The 19,263-nt window shown below is 39.8% G+C and overlaps 1 protein-coding gene across 1 annotated transcript in view; it reads right to left on the reverse strand.

Moving 5' to 3' along the window:
- The window catches only part of SOS2 (SOS Ras/Rho guanine nucleotide exchange factor 2), a 111,328-nt gene extending 96,636 nt beyond the window's left edge, over positions 1–14,692 (reverse strand). The window contains 1 exon segment of the mRNA XM_055088411.1: positions 14,521–14,692. Coding sequence (XP_054944386.1) covers positions 14,521–14,607 — 87 coding nt within the window. The 5' untranslated portion in view covers positions 14,608–14,692.
- Positions 14,693–19,263: the final 4,571 nt, after the last annotated feature.

Below are 19,263 nucleotides of genomic sequence, written 5' to 3' on the forward strand. Positions count from 1 at the left end.
CTTCCCTGGTGGCGCAGCAGTTGCGCGTCCGCCTGCCGATGCGGGGGAACCGGGTTCGCGCCCCGGTCTGGGAGGATCCCACATGCCGCGGAGCGGCTGGGCCCGTGAGCCATGGCCGCTGAGCCTGCGCGTCCGGAGCCTGTCCTCCGCAACGGGAGAGGCCACAGCAGAGGGAGGCCCGCATACCACAAAAAAAAAAAAAAAAAAAAAAAAAAAAAGATATACTAACTACTATAAAATATTGCTCACAGAAATTTTTAAAAACCTAAATAAATGAAAATTTAAACTTATGGGTTTAAAGACTCAATATTGTTAAGATGTCAATTTCCCACAAATAATCTATAAATTCAACACAATCCCTATCAAAATTCCAGGTTTTTTTTTTTTTTTGGTAGAAATTGACAGGCTAATTTTAAAATTCCTATGGCTATACAAAGGTCTTAGAATAACCAAAATAACTCTGAAAAAGAACAAAGTCGGAAGGCTAAAACTACCTGATTCCAAGATTTTTTATAAAGCTACAATAATCCAAATAGTGTGGTATTGATGTAAAGATAGGAAAAAAGGGACTTCCCTGACAGTCCAGTGGTTAGGACTTCGCCCTTCCACTGCAGGGGGCGTAGGTTCGATTTTTAGTCAGGGAACTAAGATCCTGCATGCTGCACGGCCAAATATATAAATAATAAAATAAATAAATTTTTAAAAGATAGGAAAAAAGACCAATGCAACAGAATAGAGAATCCAGAAATAAAAACACAAATATAGACAAATGATGTTTTTGCTTGTTCATGCAAATTTTATTTATTTTTTAATATTTTTATTGGAGTATAATTGCTTTACAATGGTGTGTTAGTTTCTGCTTTATAACAAAGTGAATCAGCTATACATATACATATATCCCCATATCTCCTCCCTCTTGTGTCTCCCTCCTACCCTCCCTATCCCACCCCTCTAGGTGGTAACAAAGCACAGAGCTGATCTCCCTGTGCTATGCGGCTGCTTCCCACTAGCTATCTATTTTCCATTTGGTAGTATATATAAGTCCATGCCACTTTCTCACTTCGTCCAGCTTACCCTTCGCCCTCCCCATGTCCTCAAGTCCATTCTCTACGTCTGCTAGACAAATGATTTTGATAAAGGTGCAAAGGCCTTTAGCAAAGGAGAAAGGATAGCTTTTGCAATAAATGATGGTAGAACAACCAGATAACCATATACAAAAAAACCAAACATAACAGATACAAAATTATCTCATCATATGTAAAAATTAACTCAAATAGATCACAGATCTAAATGTAAAACCTAGAACTATAAAACTTCTGGAAGAAAAAACAGACGAAAAAATTTGACACCCTAGGTTGACCAAAGATTTCTTAGACACTAAAGGCACAGTCTGTAAAAAAGCAAATGGATAAACTGAACTTTATAAAAATTTAAAACGTTTGCTCTTCAAAAGATAATATTAAGAGTGAATTGAATATAATCAGTGAATCAGACAATGAACTAATAACATTTTATAGTAATAAAACAATATATTTTGGTCTTTCTTTTAAGAACTGAGGAGATTTTCTCCATAGGAATAATTTAATTCTTTAATTTTAAACTATATTAATGTGTACATTGAACGCTCTAAGTTGAAGCCATCATTCTCAATTAAATAACACTACTATGACAATACTGAACTAAATTTTAAAATAAAAATTAGCATTTTTTCTTGGTAAATAAGATATAACTGTCAGAAATTATTGACTAAATGTGTATTAATGTATTAGCTATACTTTTTAAGGTGAAGTTGCTATAGTATTTAATGTATATATAGAAAGTGAGAAGAAATGAATAAGGTGCAGAGTAGACAAAATTTAGAGTTAGGTTTTGAAAAATGAAGTTGTCATATATGGGTTCTAGCACATCTCACCATAAAAATTCTGGAGATCAGATAATTGTAACCTGGTTAATTTGGGATGATGGATATTTTGGACTAATAGTGACAACATAAATACATTTTAGGACTAGTATACATGTGGCATATGGATTCATGGGAAGAATGAAAACCTAAACTATATAGTTTATAATCCATAAACTGTTTTATAGTATTCAAAGATAAGGTATCATTATTGATAGTATTAAATACAGTTACCCTGAACATTGATGGTTCAAAACATTTTACTGGATTATGCAATGTCAACCCTGAATTTGTTTTGATCCTTGGATGTATATATATATATATATATATATATATATATAATAATGCCAACTAACTTTATTTACTTTCTTGTTTACATGTGGGGTTTTTTGTCTTTAAAAATTATTTTGTTAAAAAAATCCCAATAAAGATTTATTTCTATTTTTAAAGAGGTAATATTAAGAGAATAAAAAACTACAGACTGAAAATCTTTGTATTTAAAGGATTTATAGTTCGATACATAAAGAACCCTCAAAACTCAACAATAAGAAATCAAACAACTTAACAAAAAAGGGCAAGGGATCTGAACAAACAGTTCACCAAAGAAGATATATGGATGGCAAATAAGGACAGGAGAGATGCTTGACATCATTAATCATCAGGGAAATGCAAATTAAAATAAGATACCAGTATAATACCCCCATTAGGATGGCTAGAAATAAATTTATATACCAAGCGCTGGCAGGAAGAACTGGAATTCTCACATGTTGCTGGTGGGAATGTAAAACTGTACAACAAGTTCAAATAGAAAACAGTGTGACAGTTACTTAAAAAGTTAAACACACACTTGCTACCTGATCCAGTCACTCATTGGTAATTATCCAAGAGAAAAGGAAATATATGCCCATACAAAGACTTGTATACAAATGTTTACAGCAACTTTATTTTTAACAGCCAAGATATGAAAACCAAATGTACATCAACAAGTGAATGGATTAAAAAAAAAAAAAGTGGGGACTTCCCTGGTAGTCCAGTGGTAAAGAATCCGCCTTAATGCAGATGTGGGTTCGATCCCTCGTTAGGGAACTAAGATCCCCCATGCCTCGGGGCAACTAAGCCCGCGTGCCACAACTACTGAGCTCGAGCGCCTCAACTAGAGCCCACGTGCCGCAAACTACAGAGCCCACGTGCCCTGAAGCCTGTGTGCCACAACCAGAGAAGAGAAAACCCGCACGTCACAACTAGAGAGAAGCCCGTGCACCACAACGAAGAGCCTGCACACCACAACAAAAGATCCTGCATGCTGCAACTAAGACTGGACGCGGCCAAAAATAAATTAATTAAATAAATAAATAATAAATAAATCTTAAAAAAAGTGGTATATCCACACAATGGAATGCTACTGAACAATAAAAAGGAATGAACTATTGATGTATGCAACAACATGGATGGATCTCAAAATAATTATGTTGAGTGAAAGAAGCCAGGCAAAAAAAAGAATATATACTGTGTGATTCCATTACCAAAAACTCTAGAAAAAGCAATCTATAGTTATAGGAAGCAAATCAGTGATTGCTTGTGGATTAGAGGCCAGGAGGGATGGGAGGGAGAATTATAAAGAGCCAAGAGGAAATCTATGGGCTGAAGGATATACTATATTATGAATGTTTCACTTAAGTATACATATTTAAAAACTTATCAAACTGTACACTTCAAATATGTGCAGTTTATTGTATGTTAATTCTCAAATAAGTTATTTAAAATATATAAAAATTAATATTCTGAGGTAGCATTTTTCTGATCAGGGTGTATAATCAAGAATTGAGGGCTTCCCTGGTGGCGCAGTGGTTGCGCGTGCGCCTGCCGATGCAGGGGAACCGGGTTCGCGCCCCGGTCTGGGAGGATCCCACGTGCCGCGGAGCGGCTGGGCCCGTGGGCCATGGCCGCTGAGCCTGCGCGTCCGGAGCCTGTGCTCCGCAACGGGAGAGGCCGCAATGGAGGGAGGCCCGCATACCACAAAAAAAAAAAAAAAAAAAAAAAAAGAATTGAAACCACAGTTATACACTATAAACTCATTAAGGTCAGGAACTATTTCTTATGTTTTTGATCTCTTCTTATTTCCCCACTCCTTTATTCCTAACACAAAGGTAATTTAGCACCATGCTTTGCATAAAGAAAGCACTCAGTAAACAGCTGCTAAATAAATCCATGGTAGCAAACAGATTCCCTGGACTTGCTGAAATTCGGAGACTGGGAAAAATTAAGAACTCCATTAACTTTGGCTTTATTTCATTGGATATGTACCTGAAAACTCAGTTATCCCATATAACATTATAAATGAGGGGATCCCCACTGTATGTTCCTCTATTTCCACTATCTATTAATATTCACTTCCCACTTAGATTTAGTGTTCTTAATTAGGTGCTTTCTTGACAGGTTTTCAAGGTGGATTTATTTATTTAATTTATTTACTTTTGGCTGCGTTGGGTCCTCCTTGCTGTGCGCGGGCTTTCTCTAGTTGCGGCGAGCAGGGACTACTCTTCATTGCGGTGCGCGGGCTTCTCAGTGCAGTGGCTTCCCTGTTGCAGAGCACAGGCTCTAGGTGTGCGGGCTTCAGTAGTTGGCACACGGGCTCAGTAGTTGTGGCTTGCAGGCTCTAGAGCGCAAGCTCAGTAGTTGTGGCGCACAGGCTTAGCTGCTCCGCGGCATGTGGGATCTTCCTGGACCAGGGATCGAACCTGTGTCCCCTGCACTGGCAGGCCAATTCTTAACCACTGTGCCACCAGGGAAGTCCCCAAGGTGGGTTTATTTAAAATGCAGAAAGTACAGGCCAGGAATCTCATTCTATTTAGCTTAATATTAGGTAAGGGCTTATCATAAAACAATCAAAACATACAGGAAAGACTATTAGCTGAAATTGAAAGTTTTGTCATTAAAATTTTCCTTGATTGGAATGAAATGGCAAATGAACTATAAGTACCTTCCCATACAATCAGGCCAAGAAAGTACAGGCTAGATCAATGGTTCCCAACTTGTTCCAGTGGCAGAGCATTTGGAAGTCACAGTGCTCTTAGAAGAATATGAAATGTTAAGATACTTACACTTCATCATAGTAAGCAAGAAGAATGTTAATAAAAATGACTATAAAACTTAAAACTATAGGCACGTTTGTAAGTAAAAACAAAAAGTATCATAAGCAGTTCTCCCTGTAAAACCTCTATATCTCTAGTTCATTTACTTTACAATCTTGCACTACTCATTAGCAAATAAACTGCAGCACATACCACAGACTTAAGAAAAACTTAGGAGAAAAAAATAAAATTGAAAAACATAGTGACTTTTTTTCCTATGACCTGGGAAAAAGATCACTATTACTAAATATGTTTTATTCAGTCAAAGTTTAAGACTCCCTGGGCCAAATGCCCATGTCCTTCAGCATACTACCAAAACTACTATATGCACTCTTTCCTAAAGAAGATCTGTGGCAAGGTACTTGCACTCAAGGAGTAAATAAAGCAGGTTCTCCTTTCCCACCTCTCCACAACTGCCCTCCTCCCACTTAACTGAAGAAAGGCAGATCTCCTGCTTATCCTGAATCTCATTATGGTGCATTGCTCTGCAGTGCAATCAATCAATCAATCAATCTATCAATCAATTCTATGACACAAAACAAGGAGACAATGATAAATATTTTTCATTTAACCTTGCTTCTTCTATCCCCTAGCCTACTGTCAAAAAATACACTATAATGCGGGGAAAAGCTCATGAGAACAAAGAAAAGAAAGCATATTTTTTTAAGTACTAAATAGGACTTCCCTGGCGGTTCAGTGGTTAAGACCCTGCGCTTCCACTGCAGGGGGTGTGGGTTTGATCCCTGGTCAGGGAACTAAGATCCCACGTGCTGCACAAAGCAGCCATAAATAAACAAACAAACAAAACTAAATACAGGCAACATCACCTTATTTCATTCAGGAGGAAAAAATTCAAAGCAAGTTTTCACACCTTATCTATCATTCTATCTTACAATTAGAATTCAGAAGTGAGATGGATGGCATGTGACATGTATTAACACATTCATTTGAATTGAAAAATTAAGTTAGACTTTGTCTGAACAAGATAAATACAATAGGCTGGTTGGCTTGACAACTAAATTGACTTTACCAATTAGGTTATGTGGGGATATTTTCCATAAAATGAGTGAGTGTGGCAGGCAGAATTCTAAGGTGGCTGGCTTCCAAGATTCCCACCCCTGGTATACATGCCCTGTACACTCCTCTCCCCTTGAATGTGGGCAGGACCTGTGAATATGATGAGATATCACTCCTATGATAATATTACCGTATATGGCAAAGGTGACTAAGGTCTGTAATCAGTTGATTTTGAGTTAATCAAAAGGGAGATTATCCTGGGTGGGCCGGACCTAAATCAGGTGAGTCCTTCAAAAGAGGGTCTAGAAGTGTGAGACAAGTGACAGCAGCAGATGCAGTTCTGCTGGCCTTGAAGAAGCAAACTGACATATTATAGGGAGGGTCATATGGCAAGGAATGGCAGCAGCCTCTGGGAGCTGAGGGCCTCAGACAGGCAACTGAAAGGAAATGAACTCTGCTAAGAACCACATAAGCTTGGGGGGAAGACACCGAGCCTCAGATGAGTCTGCAGCCCAAGCCAAAACCTTGCTTTCAGCCCATGGGACCCAAAGCAGAGAATCCAGCTAAGGCATGTCTGGACTTCTAACTTACAGTAACTGTGAGATAATAAATGTGTGTTGTGTTAAGCCACCAAGTTTTTGATAATTTGCTATGCAGCAACAGAAAATTAATACAATAAGCTAGATCTACAGCTCCAAGGATTCAACAAAAATGTAAAGAGTGTGATAAGGTAAAATACATCTTATGAGTAAATATTGTCATGGCTAAGGTATACTGAAGTTAATACTATTTTTATTTTTCCAATCTTTCTTGGATGTATTGGACTGAACAAGGTACTTCTAAATAAAAAAAGTAAAAAAGTAGCAGTAATAATAATTAGTCATTTGACAAGTCCTAGAAAATCTAGAAAATGAAAAAGTGAATAACTCTAAAGACCAGGTAGCAAGTCATTTTTCAAGTCAGGTGCTTTATGATTATTATTTTTCAAAATTCATGACATTTATGTTCTTTTGATCAACTATGTACTACTAATAACTCAACCCAAAAGGAAGTTTTAAAGCTTTATGGTCATTGGGGAAATTTTTTAAAATTCGGTATATAGACATTTTTGTTGTTGCAAAGAAGTATAAATACAAAGGAGGGATCAAAGACTTTTAAACATAAAAGTAAATATTATATTAGAATATAATTATGTGGGGAAACTAGAATGAAAAGTTCACAGAGAAAAAAGAACAATGTAAATTTCCAACCATTAAAAAAGCACGTTGTCATGTATATTTTAAAAGGATGAACAGTGTGTATTTCATTGGATACATTTTTTTTAAATTACCTTACCCTTTTATTTTTTTAACTTCTTTATTGGAGTATAATTGCTTTACAATGGTGTGTTTCTGCTGTATAACAAAGTGAGTCGGCTATACGTATACATATATCCCCATATCCCCTCCCTCTTGCGTCTCCCTCCCACCCCTCTAGGTGGTCACAAAGCACTGAGCTGATCTCCCTGTGCTATGCAGCTGCTTTCCACTGGTGATCTATTTTACATTTGGTAGTATATATTGGGTACATTTAAAAGACTAATGGGACTATTTTATTTTAAAACATCAGTATTTAGAAAACATATAAAACTATATCTTCTGAAACTAAACTTAAAGATGAAAATTTTTAGATGTCAACATAAAAATGTACAAATTTTTCAAAATTCTTTTGGGATACACAGCAAAAAAGTTAGAAAACTCCTTTTAAGAGAACGAATCAGGACTCGGTGTTGATTATACATGAACCTGGTGTGAGAGGGAAGGAACAGATGATACCTAGGTTCCTAGGTTTCTGGCTTGAGAACTGAGTACTGTATCATTTATGCTGGAGATGTTAAGTTTACAGAAGATGATAATAAGCTTGGATTGGGACATGCTGTGAACATTTACCTATGAATGTCCAGGAAGCAGGAGGTGCAGATAGGCTGCAAGAGAAGGCCTCTTCAAGATGATGTTTGTCTGAAGACTTATAGGAGGTGAAAGGGCCACTCATGTTTTTATCTGCAGTAAGGTTGTTCTAGGCAGAAGAAACTCCAAGTACAATACAAAAGCCCTGAGACTAGAACATGTCTATGTGTTGGAGGTACAAGGAAGCCAGTGTGGTGCAGGAGTAGACCAAAAAAAGGTCAGTAGTAAATGAGGTCAGTGAGGTAAAAGGAGAAGGTGTGGGGGCGGGGGGTGGGGGAATACCAGACTGCAGAGGGCCTAGCAGGCCACTGGGAGGACTTCGACTTTTATTCTGAGAAGCACTGAACAAGGGTTGAGCAAAGGAGTGACATGATCCCACTTATCTCTATTGTGTTGAGAAAAGACTGAATGGGGCAAGGGTAGAAGAGAGGAGACTAGTTAAGAGGCTACTTTGATACTCTCAGAGTGTTCCCAGGTGGTAGAAGTGGAAGAGTGAGAAATGGTGACTGAATATTGCTATAGTGTGAAGTAGAGCTAAAAGGATTTGCTGACAGATTAGATATGGGTTATAAAAGACAGAAAGGATTCAGGAATAACTCGATATTTTGAGCAACTAGAATGATGGAGCAGCCATTTACTAATGTTGGAAATATTACAAAAGGAGCAAGTTTTCAGGGGAAGAGAAAGAGCTCAGTATTAGTTGAGATGCCTATCACACATCTTTGTGGAAGTGTTAAGAAAGAAACTGGATATCCAAGCTCAGGAGAGACACCTGAGCCAGAATTATAAATTGGAAACCATCAGATAGAGATGAAATGTGAAGCAATGAGGCTGGGTGGGATCTCCAAGAAATCTACTGTAAATAGAAACAGGAGTCCAGAGACTAAGCTCCAGGGAGGTCAGGATGATGTAGATGGGAAGATGAGGAGATCAACAAAGGAGAAGAACTAGGAGGAATAGTCAGAGGGAGAAAACCAGCAGCGTTTGGTGTCCTGGAAGCCAAATGAGGAAAAGATTTCAAAAAGGAGGAAGAGATAAACTATTAAATGCTGCTAATGGGTCAATTAAGAAAAAATTACAAAGTGCTATGTAAGCAAGAAGTAGTATTTGAGTTTACAAAGTGTTTTAATGAAGAAAACGGGGGTAATGAAAACTTTACTTGGAGATCATAGTAGTGCTCATATCTAGATCTTGACGTTATTTTCATTGTGTTGCTTACACATTAAAATGTGAAGTGTATAACACTTTACACATTTCAAAAGCTTTCTACTTACTATATGTTCTTATGTAAAAAAAGAAAAGAATTTTAGGTTGTTAATTTTTAACATGACTCCATGAGACAATGCTAAATCCATTACTTCCATTAAAATTCCTTCCTGATTGAAATATGCAGGTTAACAGAGGATATAATCAAACTGCTGCTCCCTTGAAAGAAAGGCCACGGTTAATATAAAAGATATACACTTGATTTATGTCAAGTGGTAACACAAGTAATGCTTTGGATACTTACCATAAAACACTTCAATGGAATATTATTACTCCAAATATACCATACCAAAATTAAACTGAAAATAGAAGACGACTACTAAATCATGGCTGAGAGGAAGCTAAATGCAGCAAGCTAAAACGCATTCCTAACGCTCATCCAGTTCTGGCTGAACCCCTTGGGTCAGTTTGGGTCATTATTAGTTTGGAATAATTCCAAATGACTCCCTAGAGTTCTACTATTATATTCAGTGGCTTTAGGAAATCCAGAACAGGCCTCATGTCACAAAAATCATAGTTTCTCCTATTCCTTTTAGTTGGAGTGATCTTTTCAAAGAAGCAAGTTTGATCAAGTTCATCTAATTAATTTGTCACATAAATAACCCTATAGGCCTTCCTATTCACAGGTAGAGACCTTAACCTGGGTCTATACTAGAGTCTCTAAACTAGCTCATCTCCTTTATTTAAAAAAATATATATATATTTATTTATTTATCTATTTTTGGCTGTGTTGGGTCTTCATTGCTGCACGCAGGCTTGTTGCGGTACGCAGGCTTCTCATTGTGGTGGCTTCTCTTGTTGTGGAGCATGGGCTCTAGGCACATGGGCTTCAGTAGCTGTGGCACACGGGCTCAGTAGCTGTGGCTTGCGGACTCTAGAGCAAAAGCTCGGTAGTTGTGGCACACAGGCTTAGGTGCTCAGCGGCATGTGGGATCTTCCCGGACCAGGGCTCGAACCCATGTCCCCTGCATTGGCAGGGGGGTTCTTATCCACTGCGCCACCAGGGAAGTCCTCTTCTCCTTTTCACTTGGGCTTGGTTCTTTAAATCAAGTCATGTTCCTACCTTTCCCTAGGGCTCAAATCCTTTCTCCCCCTTTCATTGTTTTGTTAATTCCTATTGATCTTTCAGATAATTAACTTCTTTACTGTCTGTCTCTCCCAGGCCTCTCTGCCACAGCCATTTAGAATGGAAGCTTTATGAGAGCAAGGCCTTGCTACAACCTCAGTATCAAGAATAGCACCTGGCACACAGGAGAAAATAAATATTTGAATATATCCTCCAGAACTCAGCATGAATGTTGCTTCCTTAAAGAAGCCTTCCTTGACCTTCTTATGTCAGTAACACCAATTTCATTTTCTCAAAGGACCCCCATGCTTTTCTTCTGGGCCCCAGGAAAGATCCAGCACAATCTTCTAAAACAGTTCCAAGAGATATTAGTACAAAAGCATAAACACTAGACTCTTTCAGATTTCACAAAAGCATTTCTGAATCAAAACCCTCAACCTTCTTCCTCCCCTACCACAGACTGCTATTAATTAACTCAAACATTCACACCTCTTGAATTTTAACAGATATCTAAGAGCAAACTATAATGGTTGAGGTGGGAGGTCGATATTTAACCTGAATGAAATTAGACTCAGGAACAAGGTAATTCTACCAATTCTTTCTAGCTCTCTATGACATTTGTAACTACAGATAATAAGACGACAGACATTTTCTCTTCCTTGGCTAGCCTGGTGAATAAGGCCTTACAAAAAAGGCATCTACCACGGAAATACCAGGGACTAAAAAACCTGCTAAAATGATTTTAAGTCATGTTTCCCATATATAGAATGCCTACACTGATTTTTCTCAGCATACAGTCGAATAGCACATGCACAAAGTACCACAGGCATTTCAAAGACACAGGTAACAAGCTGCATTTACAAATATATCCCACACTCTTTCTTCCTCCAAGTAATATGATAGCTTCAATCTTCTCCGGGAGTAGTGATGAAGGCATTTATGTCTCTGGCTCTTTTAGGAAAGATACATAATTTAGCAGTAATGTTAACAATGCATGTATTATCCATTAGTAGTGTCATTTTGCTCTACTTTACCCTTTGTAGTTCTGTATGTACTTAAATGTCCTAGGTGAAGTTCTGTTTTAACAGTTAAAGAACAGCAGCGCAACAAAACAGAAAGTTAAAGAACAACACATTTCTATTTCCAAAATTATTTTTCCTTAAATCTATTTCTCAATGCTCGTGTTTCTTCTACATAGTGAAATGAATATTTAATGCTGGTTTAAAAATATCCTTTGCGTTTTCAGTCAGTAATAGTAACTTTGTCAAATATATGTATTTTTTGGTTTCCAGAAAAATCAGCCAAAACTTGAAAATAAGCAAAAGAGATAACTAGGTGTTCTTCAGTACAGTGCTATGCTTGAACCTTTGATTACTTTCTACTGACTGGGCTATTTTACAAATTGATCAGATTAACTTAGAGATTTTTGTCTGGTACAGATGCAAAATCTAATCAGCAGGAAAGACAATCCCAAATTTACTGCTTATGTTCTTGTAGGACATTAACAAATTTTGTGTCCAACCCAAAAATCTTACCTTAATATTCTTTTATTAAGTTGCCTATAAATACCTACCTCCTCCAATTTTCATTTGAAGTGGTTCTAAGATCTCATGAGTTCCCTCATTAAGTAGTAAACTGAATCAAAATTACTGATACATGTTCGTTCACATTGGTATGAGAGTTGTGACTTTACCTTTCTGAAAATTATATTTTAACAGTTTTGGAGGTTCCATCAAGATGCCCAAGTGAACTAACCTCACAGAGTTAATTAAACAACCTTGTTCTTTTCACACACAGAGATATTCCTTACAAAATTTTGAGCTCATAACTGCTATCTCATTTACATAAACCAAAACCTCAAAGTTTATAATTTCCAGTCTAGGTGGTAAACACCTTTAGAGCAAGGCCTTTACTTTTATTCATGTTTGTATTCTTAGGATCCAGCTTGGTGCCAGGTACCTAAAATGTGTTCAATAAATGTGAAATGAAACTAGCGTACACATGTTTGATGGCAACACCAAATGGAGGAGAAAAATCTTAGTAGTCTAATACTATTGCTGCTTCTACTATTAATCCTAGCAGTCTTTGTAACAATCTGGTCAGCTGGAAGAAGGAAACCAAATTCTAGATGCCTTGAATGTGAAGACAGAGCCTCCCCATAAGTGGTAGGAATTCTCATTGTACAAAGTCAAGGGTGGCAAGTATAGACCAGAATTTAATTCATCCTTCAAAGAGTGAACCTTGAGCTCTTTAAGAACTAAAACTCTTAACAAGCACTACAAACCTACATGTCGCAATACCACAAATACCACAAAACTGAACATAATCTGAATTATGAACAGCAAAAACTTTCCAAAAACATAAAAAATGTCTTCCATGGGAATATACCTCAATTCTAGAATAACAGTAAATTAATAAATTAAATAGAAACTGCTTCTTGAATTCACCTCAAAAGACCAGATTTTCTTTGTTGTATTTATTCCATAAGCAAAGGATATACAAGAACTGTGGAATAAGAAAATAGAGATCTACAAGGCATCTGAGTTCCAAGAAAACAAGCACAACATATAAATGCAAAATACCAGACTCAAAGCAATGGACTAGGATTGGATGCTAACGCTGGCTTTGTTTCCAGGCTAACCTGAAGATATAAATCTGTATTTGTGCATGACGGGCTATTAGGGTCAAAGCTACCTACTGAATAAGTTATGCAACACATACTCAAATTCTATTTGCTACCAGAAAATACTAGTAGGTGGAGACCTACTTCACACTGCCAACAATACAGGCCTACCTGATAACTGTACTCGCACTTCTTTCCGTGGGGTGGAAGATTTAATTACTATCTAAGCATTTCCCCCTTTGCTTTTCATTATCACCACTCAGCACACTTTCCATTTCTTTCCCTCTCCTTATAGAATCGGGTTGCCCACAGAAGGAAGGTCAATTTAATACTTTTAACACCTAATATACCTGTGAAATGATAACTGTCTAGCTGCTCCCAGCCACCTGCACCAAATTCTTTAAAAAGATACCAGCTGGTGTTTGGCCCAAGGGAGGCAACATCTCTTCGTAAGAATTATGAAAATAATGACAAATCTGAAACTGAATGAATGAGGAAAATGTTTTTAATTTAATATACTACTTCCTTTCACTTGTAGAAATTTAATGTATGAAGATTTATTTTCCAAGGGCAGTCTTTTAAAGTAATGTTTATTCTTTCTTTATTATTTTAAAATTTATTCTTGGTTCTTTTCCACAAATGGTAGAAGGGACTAAGTTTGCATCACTGGCAAGGAAAAGCCACGCTCAGTAGGTATGGTATCTTCTCCTGCACCCATTTACACTCTTTAAATGTCTTGACCTTACAAAAGGTTTTATTATAAAAATGATAGTATGATTATTACCTAAATGCAGACGAAAACTGACACCATCTACAGGAGAGATGCACCCAAGTGATGCACCCAAACTTAAAAGATTCATTTTTATGAGTTGCTCCTTTTTCGTCCCCTTAAAATGATTCTAAGCGCTAAACTGCACTCTGAAGAAACTGACCAAATTCTACAAGGGAAATCTCTCGTAAACAGGGGGGACGCCTTTTGCAGGAAGGGAGGAGGCACTTTATATTGACCTCAAGAATTGTTAAAAGCAATATCATGGCTCACTGACATTTCTCGAGAAACACATCCATCTTACAAAAAAGAAAGTTACCACCTCTTAAGTGAGTGGACACCCTTCACGAGCAAATCGCCTAAGGGACCAGCCCCAAGGAACTTAATTAAAAGTAATTACCCAGACCAGAAATGTGCTTTTGTTTTAGAAACTGTCTAAATACCAGCGGGACTTTCTCTTGCCCAAATCCAGCTTGAGGACAACAAATTGGTCAACGGCGGAAGTCGCCTGACGAAATGACTGCAACGTGAAATCCAGTTTTATGATCATAACAAAACCTTCCTTCCGGGGCCAAGCAAGAACTTGAAAAAACGTCCTTTTGGACGCAGCAGGCAATCACGCGCCCCCATCGCCGGCCGGAGAGAAAGTGCTGGGCCTGCGGGCCCCGAGCGCGGGGAGGGCGTGTAGCTCCCCGTAAGAGCGTCCGAGGGGCCGCGGCCCGCGCGCCCCGCCCGCCTGCCTCCCGCCTCGGCCCTGGCACCTCCCTGGGGGCCCCGCGGCCGCACGGGCACCAGCACTGACCTTCCGCAGGGCTGAGACCAACAGTCCCCGCCATTTCGGACTGTTCTCTTCGCTGAAGAACTCGTACGGCTGCGGCGCCTGCTGCATGGCACCGGCGGCAGCGCCTCCGCATCGGGGGCGGCCCGCGGGCCGAAAAGGGCCGGGCCGGTGGCCTGACAGGCAGGGCGCAGGCCACCTCGCCTCGCCGGCCGCCGCCGCCTCCTGCCCGGGCCGCGGCTACGGCCGAGGCGGCTCGGAGGCGGCGCCGGCGGGCGGGAAAAGGGCCGGGCCGGTGGCCTGACAGGCAGGGCGCAGGCCGCCTCGCCTCGCCGGCCGCCGCCGCCTCCTGCCCGGGCCGCGGCTACGGCCGAGGCGGCTCGGAGGCGGCGCCGGCGGGCGGGGGCTCCGGGGGAGGCTTCCTCGGCCCCGCGGCCTCGCCTAGTACAGCGTCCGCAGAGGAAGCGCGGCGGCCCGTGAACCCGGACGGCCCCCGGCTGCGACCGAAGCGGCGGCCTCCTTTCCCGGCGGCGCTGGCCCGCTTCTCGGGCGGCTCCTCCTCCTTTGTCTGGGTTCGCAGCCCGGCGGGGGTACAGCTAGCCTTTCCCCTGCTCGGACTCCCACTACGGCCGCGGCAGGCAGAGAGCGGCGGCGGCGGCTTGTCTCCTCATCGCCTCATCTCCGCCCTCCCAACCGGCAACGCCGCCCTGCCCGGCCCACCCGAGTCACCTCCAGAGGGCCCTGGGGACAGACCGGGCGCGCGCGTCGGGCGAGAGAGCCACACTGGCGCGCACGGTGTTGGCCACCACCACCGCCGCCGCCCCTTCAGCAGCCGCGCACAGCGCCCCAGGGCCGCCGCCAAGCTCCGGGTCCCAGCAAGCGCGGCTCGGCCAACCCCCTCCGCCCCGCGCTCATTATCCCGTGTAGCTGGAGCAGCCCCGCACGGAGCATGCGCGCCGCGGAGCGGGCAAAGGGGCTGGCCGGGATCGGAGGCCTCCTCGCGGGAGTGCGCGTCTCCTGGGCGCTTGCTGGGTGCACGTTCCAGACAGACTCCGCAACTCAGTGACTGCGTGTTTACACATACTCTCCCTCCTCTCGATCTTCCCGAGACAATCCTAACTCGATGCCATTCCTTGAGCCTCAGGACTCCGTCATGGGAAGCCGTATAGGGATTTGTAGAGAAAGGGGCTTTCCGGCTGGACAAGATATTTAATGTATTTGTGTTCTACATGGCTATTCTGTATATGTAACTATTTCATAGCGTGGTGCCGTGGGGACTGAAGGAAGTGAGGAGTGGGAAGCCCTTAGCACACAGTAGGGCCAAAAAAGGCAGATGGCAACGTTAATCAAGCTTGAACTTAAAGGTCTTTCACCTGCATAAGCCCCTATGTGTTCACAAAAATTTCATACCGTTTTGGTAAAACTTCCCATACTTTTGCATTGTTTTCTTAATGGTGTCCTCCAGACTGTGGCGGTGTGGAGGTGTCAGGCGCTACAAAACCTGGATCTGCCCTTGGGGCCAGCCATACTCATTAGCAACCCAAAAAAGATCCCCAGACCTTAAGCTTTCCTGAGGTGAAGATTCTGGAAACTTTATCATTAACATAAATTTCATCCCACTAAAGACGCTGAGAACATACATGAATTACAGTACATTGTTCCCAGCCACTAGCAGTGAGTAAGGGAAAGGAAGAACAGGGTGCCAAAAAAAAAAAGTCTGCCATGCTTCAGTTCCAGATCAGTAGCAGAGCAATTATCCTACCTTAAAACAAGCACCATTTTGTCATTTTGGCAAAATTATAATGGCAGAGTTGGAAAATTTAGTATCCACTCAACCATTTTTCTAATCCAAGTATCCACTGAATCAGAATCTTTTCTAATAGATAAGCAACAAGGATATATTGTACAGCACAGGGAAATATAGCCAGTGTTTTGTAATAAGTTTAAGTGGAGCATAATATATATAAAAAATATTGAATCATTGTGTTGTACACCTGAAACTAATATAATATTCTAAATCAGAAATACTTCAATTAAAAAAATATCTCTAATAAATGGCCACGTCCACATTCCCACGTACAATACTTGGGCTAAAGGTAGGATAGGGAAATGCTTGTATTTCTCCAATCTTTCCATCAGTGAGGGCAAAGATCTTGGCTTATATAGAGTGTCTTTACTTTTCTCTCTTCCTGAACTCCAGCTATAAACTGCTAGGCTGTCAAACTACTGGACTGTGATTGTATTTTCTTGTAGGAGAGTAAAGTTGTTAATGGGAAGTTTCATTCTTGGCTAAGGAGGTTAGAAGCCTTCTCTGGGTCAAATCAGGTCTGAAGACACATTTTGTTTAACCAAAGCTATATTTAAATTTTTAAAACTGTTGTTAATATTTTAAAATTAAGAGATTTTATATAAAAATCTGGATTTTCAGCTTCTCTTGACAAAGATCTGGCAGCACTGGGCCCTGATGCTTCCTGCAAGGGAATAATCAGCAGGCAGTGGAGTAGTGGCTGCCTCTTTAGAAAAATATGCCATCCCGTTTCCAGTTGGCTATACTCCCCAGCTGGCACTCCTCACCCTTTTATGTAACCTGCCTAGTCTCTACAGGCATCTGAGCTGTGATCTCTGGGCTAGGCAAACAGAAATGTGATCCACGTGCATGTGGAAGATAATCCAAGAATGACACCAGTAAAAAGTTTCCCAACCAGACAAATGGGCTACCTAGAAAAACATGTTGGATCCATACTGTATACTCTACACTAGGCTAAACCCAAGATGTGTCAAATATTTAAATGTAAAAAATAAAACCATAAAATAATCTGCTTATAACTTTGGAGTACAAAGACCTTTCTACTATGATATAAAATGTAGATTGATAAATTCTATTTTTAAAAAAGTATACCAAAGAAAAACACCACAAGCTAAGCCAAAAGGCAAATAACAAACTGGAAAAAATATTCTCAACTCATTTCCTACACAGTTAATCTCCCTAACATCTAAAGGAATTCCTGCAAATTAATAAGACTAAAACTTAATAAGAAAAAAAAGATAAAGGATATGAAAAGGAAATATAAATGTCTCAAACATATTGAAGATGCGCAACTTCACTCATATTACAAAAATCGCAAATTTAAATAATACTGTTATCATTTTTCACCTATTAGAATAGCACAGATCAGAAAGTTTGATTATATACTATGTTGGTGAGAATATGGGGAAACCGGTACTCTGATAGATTACTGGTGAGATTGGTAAATTGTTTCAATCTCCATCAAGGGCAACTTGACAACATCCAAGTTGCAAAGGCACATACCCTTTGACCCAATAAATTCTAAGAATATGTCCTATAGGTATACTTGCTCATACGTGAAATGACTTTGCACAGTATTATTCATTACAGTATTGTTTGTTATAGCAAAACAACAACAACAAAACACCCTAGAAATAAACAATTTAATAATCATCAGTAGGAATAAGGGACTGGTTCAACAAATAATAAATCCAGAGAATGGAACCTATAAAGTCATTTAAAAAGAACCAGGCCACTGTGTTCAGGCCACTTGAACATTCTCCAAGATACACCGCAAAGTGAAAAGAGCAGGATGTATAATACAGTATGCAGAGTATGCTACCACTTGTGTAAAAAAAAATGGAGACAGTATTTTATTATATATAAATATTTCTGCAAGGCTGCACAAGATATTGACAAATTTTGTTGTCTCAGGGATGAGAACCGGGGGGCTAGAGGAGAGAGGGAGACTTTCTACTGTGTACTTTTTTATGACTTTTGAATTTTCAACTATATGAATGTTGTACTTATTCAAAACATTAATTAAAAGCTGTTTTTTTGGGGTTTTTTTTGCGGTACGTGGGTCTCTCACTGTTGTGGCCTCTCCCGTTGCGGAGCACAGGCTCCGGACGCGCAGGCTCAGCGGCCATGGCTCACGGGCCCAGCTGCTCCGCGGCATGTGGGATCCTTCCGGACCGGGGCACGAACCCGTGTGCCCTGCATCGGCAGGCGGACTCAACCACTGCGCCACCAGGGAAGCCCAAAAGCTGTTTTTTTAAATGAAAAACTCCAACCTCATTAGAAACACATGCTTCAAGTGTTGAAAAATAGAAGTATTAAACACACTGATACCATGAGAGAGAGGGCCTATGGATATATAACAAAAACTCAATCATAAATTTGAGTTAAAATTAATATGCTATCATACTAAGAATTTGATAGTAATTTTACTTGTCTTTAGAATTTATTTTTAAAATTTTTTATTGAAGTATAGTTCATTTACAATGTCGTATAAGTTTCAGTTGTACAGCACGGCAATTCAGTTATACACACACATATATATATATATATATATTCTTTTTACGATTATTTTCCCTTATACGTAATTTATTTTTAAAATTTTTTATTGAAGTATAGTTCATTTACAATGTCGTATAAGTTTCAGTTGTACAGCACGGCAATTCAGTTATACACACACATATATATATATATATATATATATATTCTTTTTACGATTATTTTCCCTTATACATTTTTAGTAACCATAAGTTTGTTTTCTGTGTCTGTTTCTTTCTGTTTTGGAAGTAAGTTCATTTGTATCTTTTTTGTTTTTCTTTTAGATTCCACATATAAGTTGTATCATATGATATTTGTCTTTGGCTTACTTCACTTAGTGTGATAATCTCTAGGTCCATCCATGTTGCTGCAAATGGCATTATTTCATTCTTTTTTATGGCTAACATTCCACTGTATATATATAC

This window comes from Physeter macrocephalus, chromosome 11 (genome assembly GCF_002837175.3).
Source record: "Physeter macrocephalus isolate SW-GA chromosome 11, ASM283717v5, whole genome shotgun sequence".
NCBI classification, from domain to species: Eukaryota; Metazoa; Chordata; class Mammalia; order Artiodactyla; family Physeteridae; genus Physeter; species Physeter macrocephalus.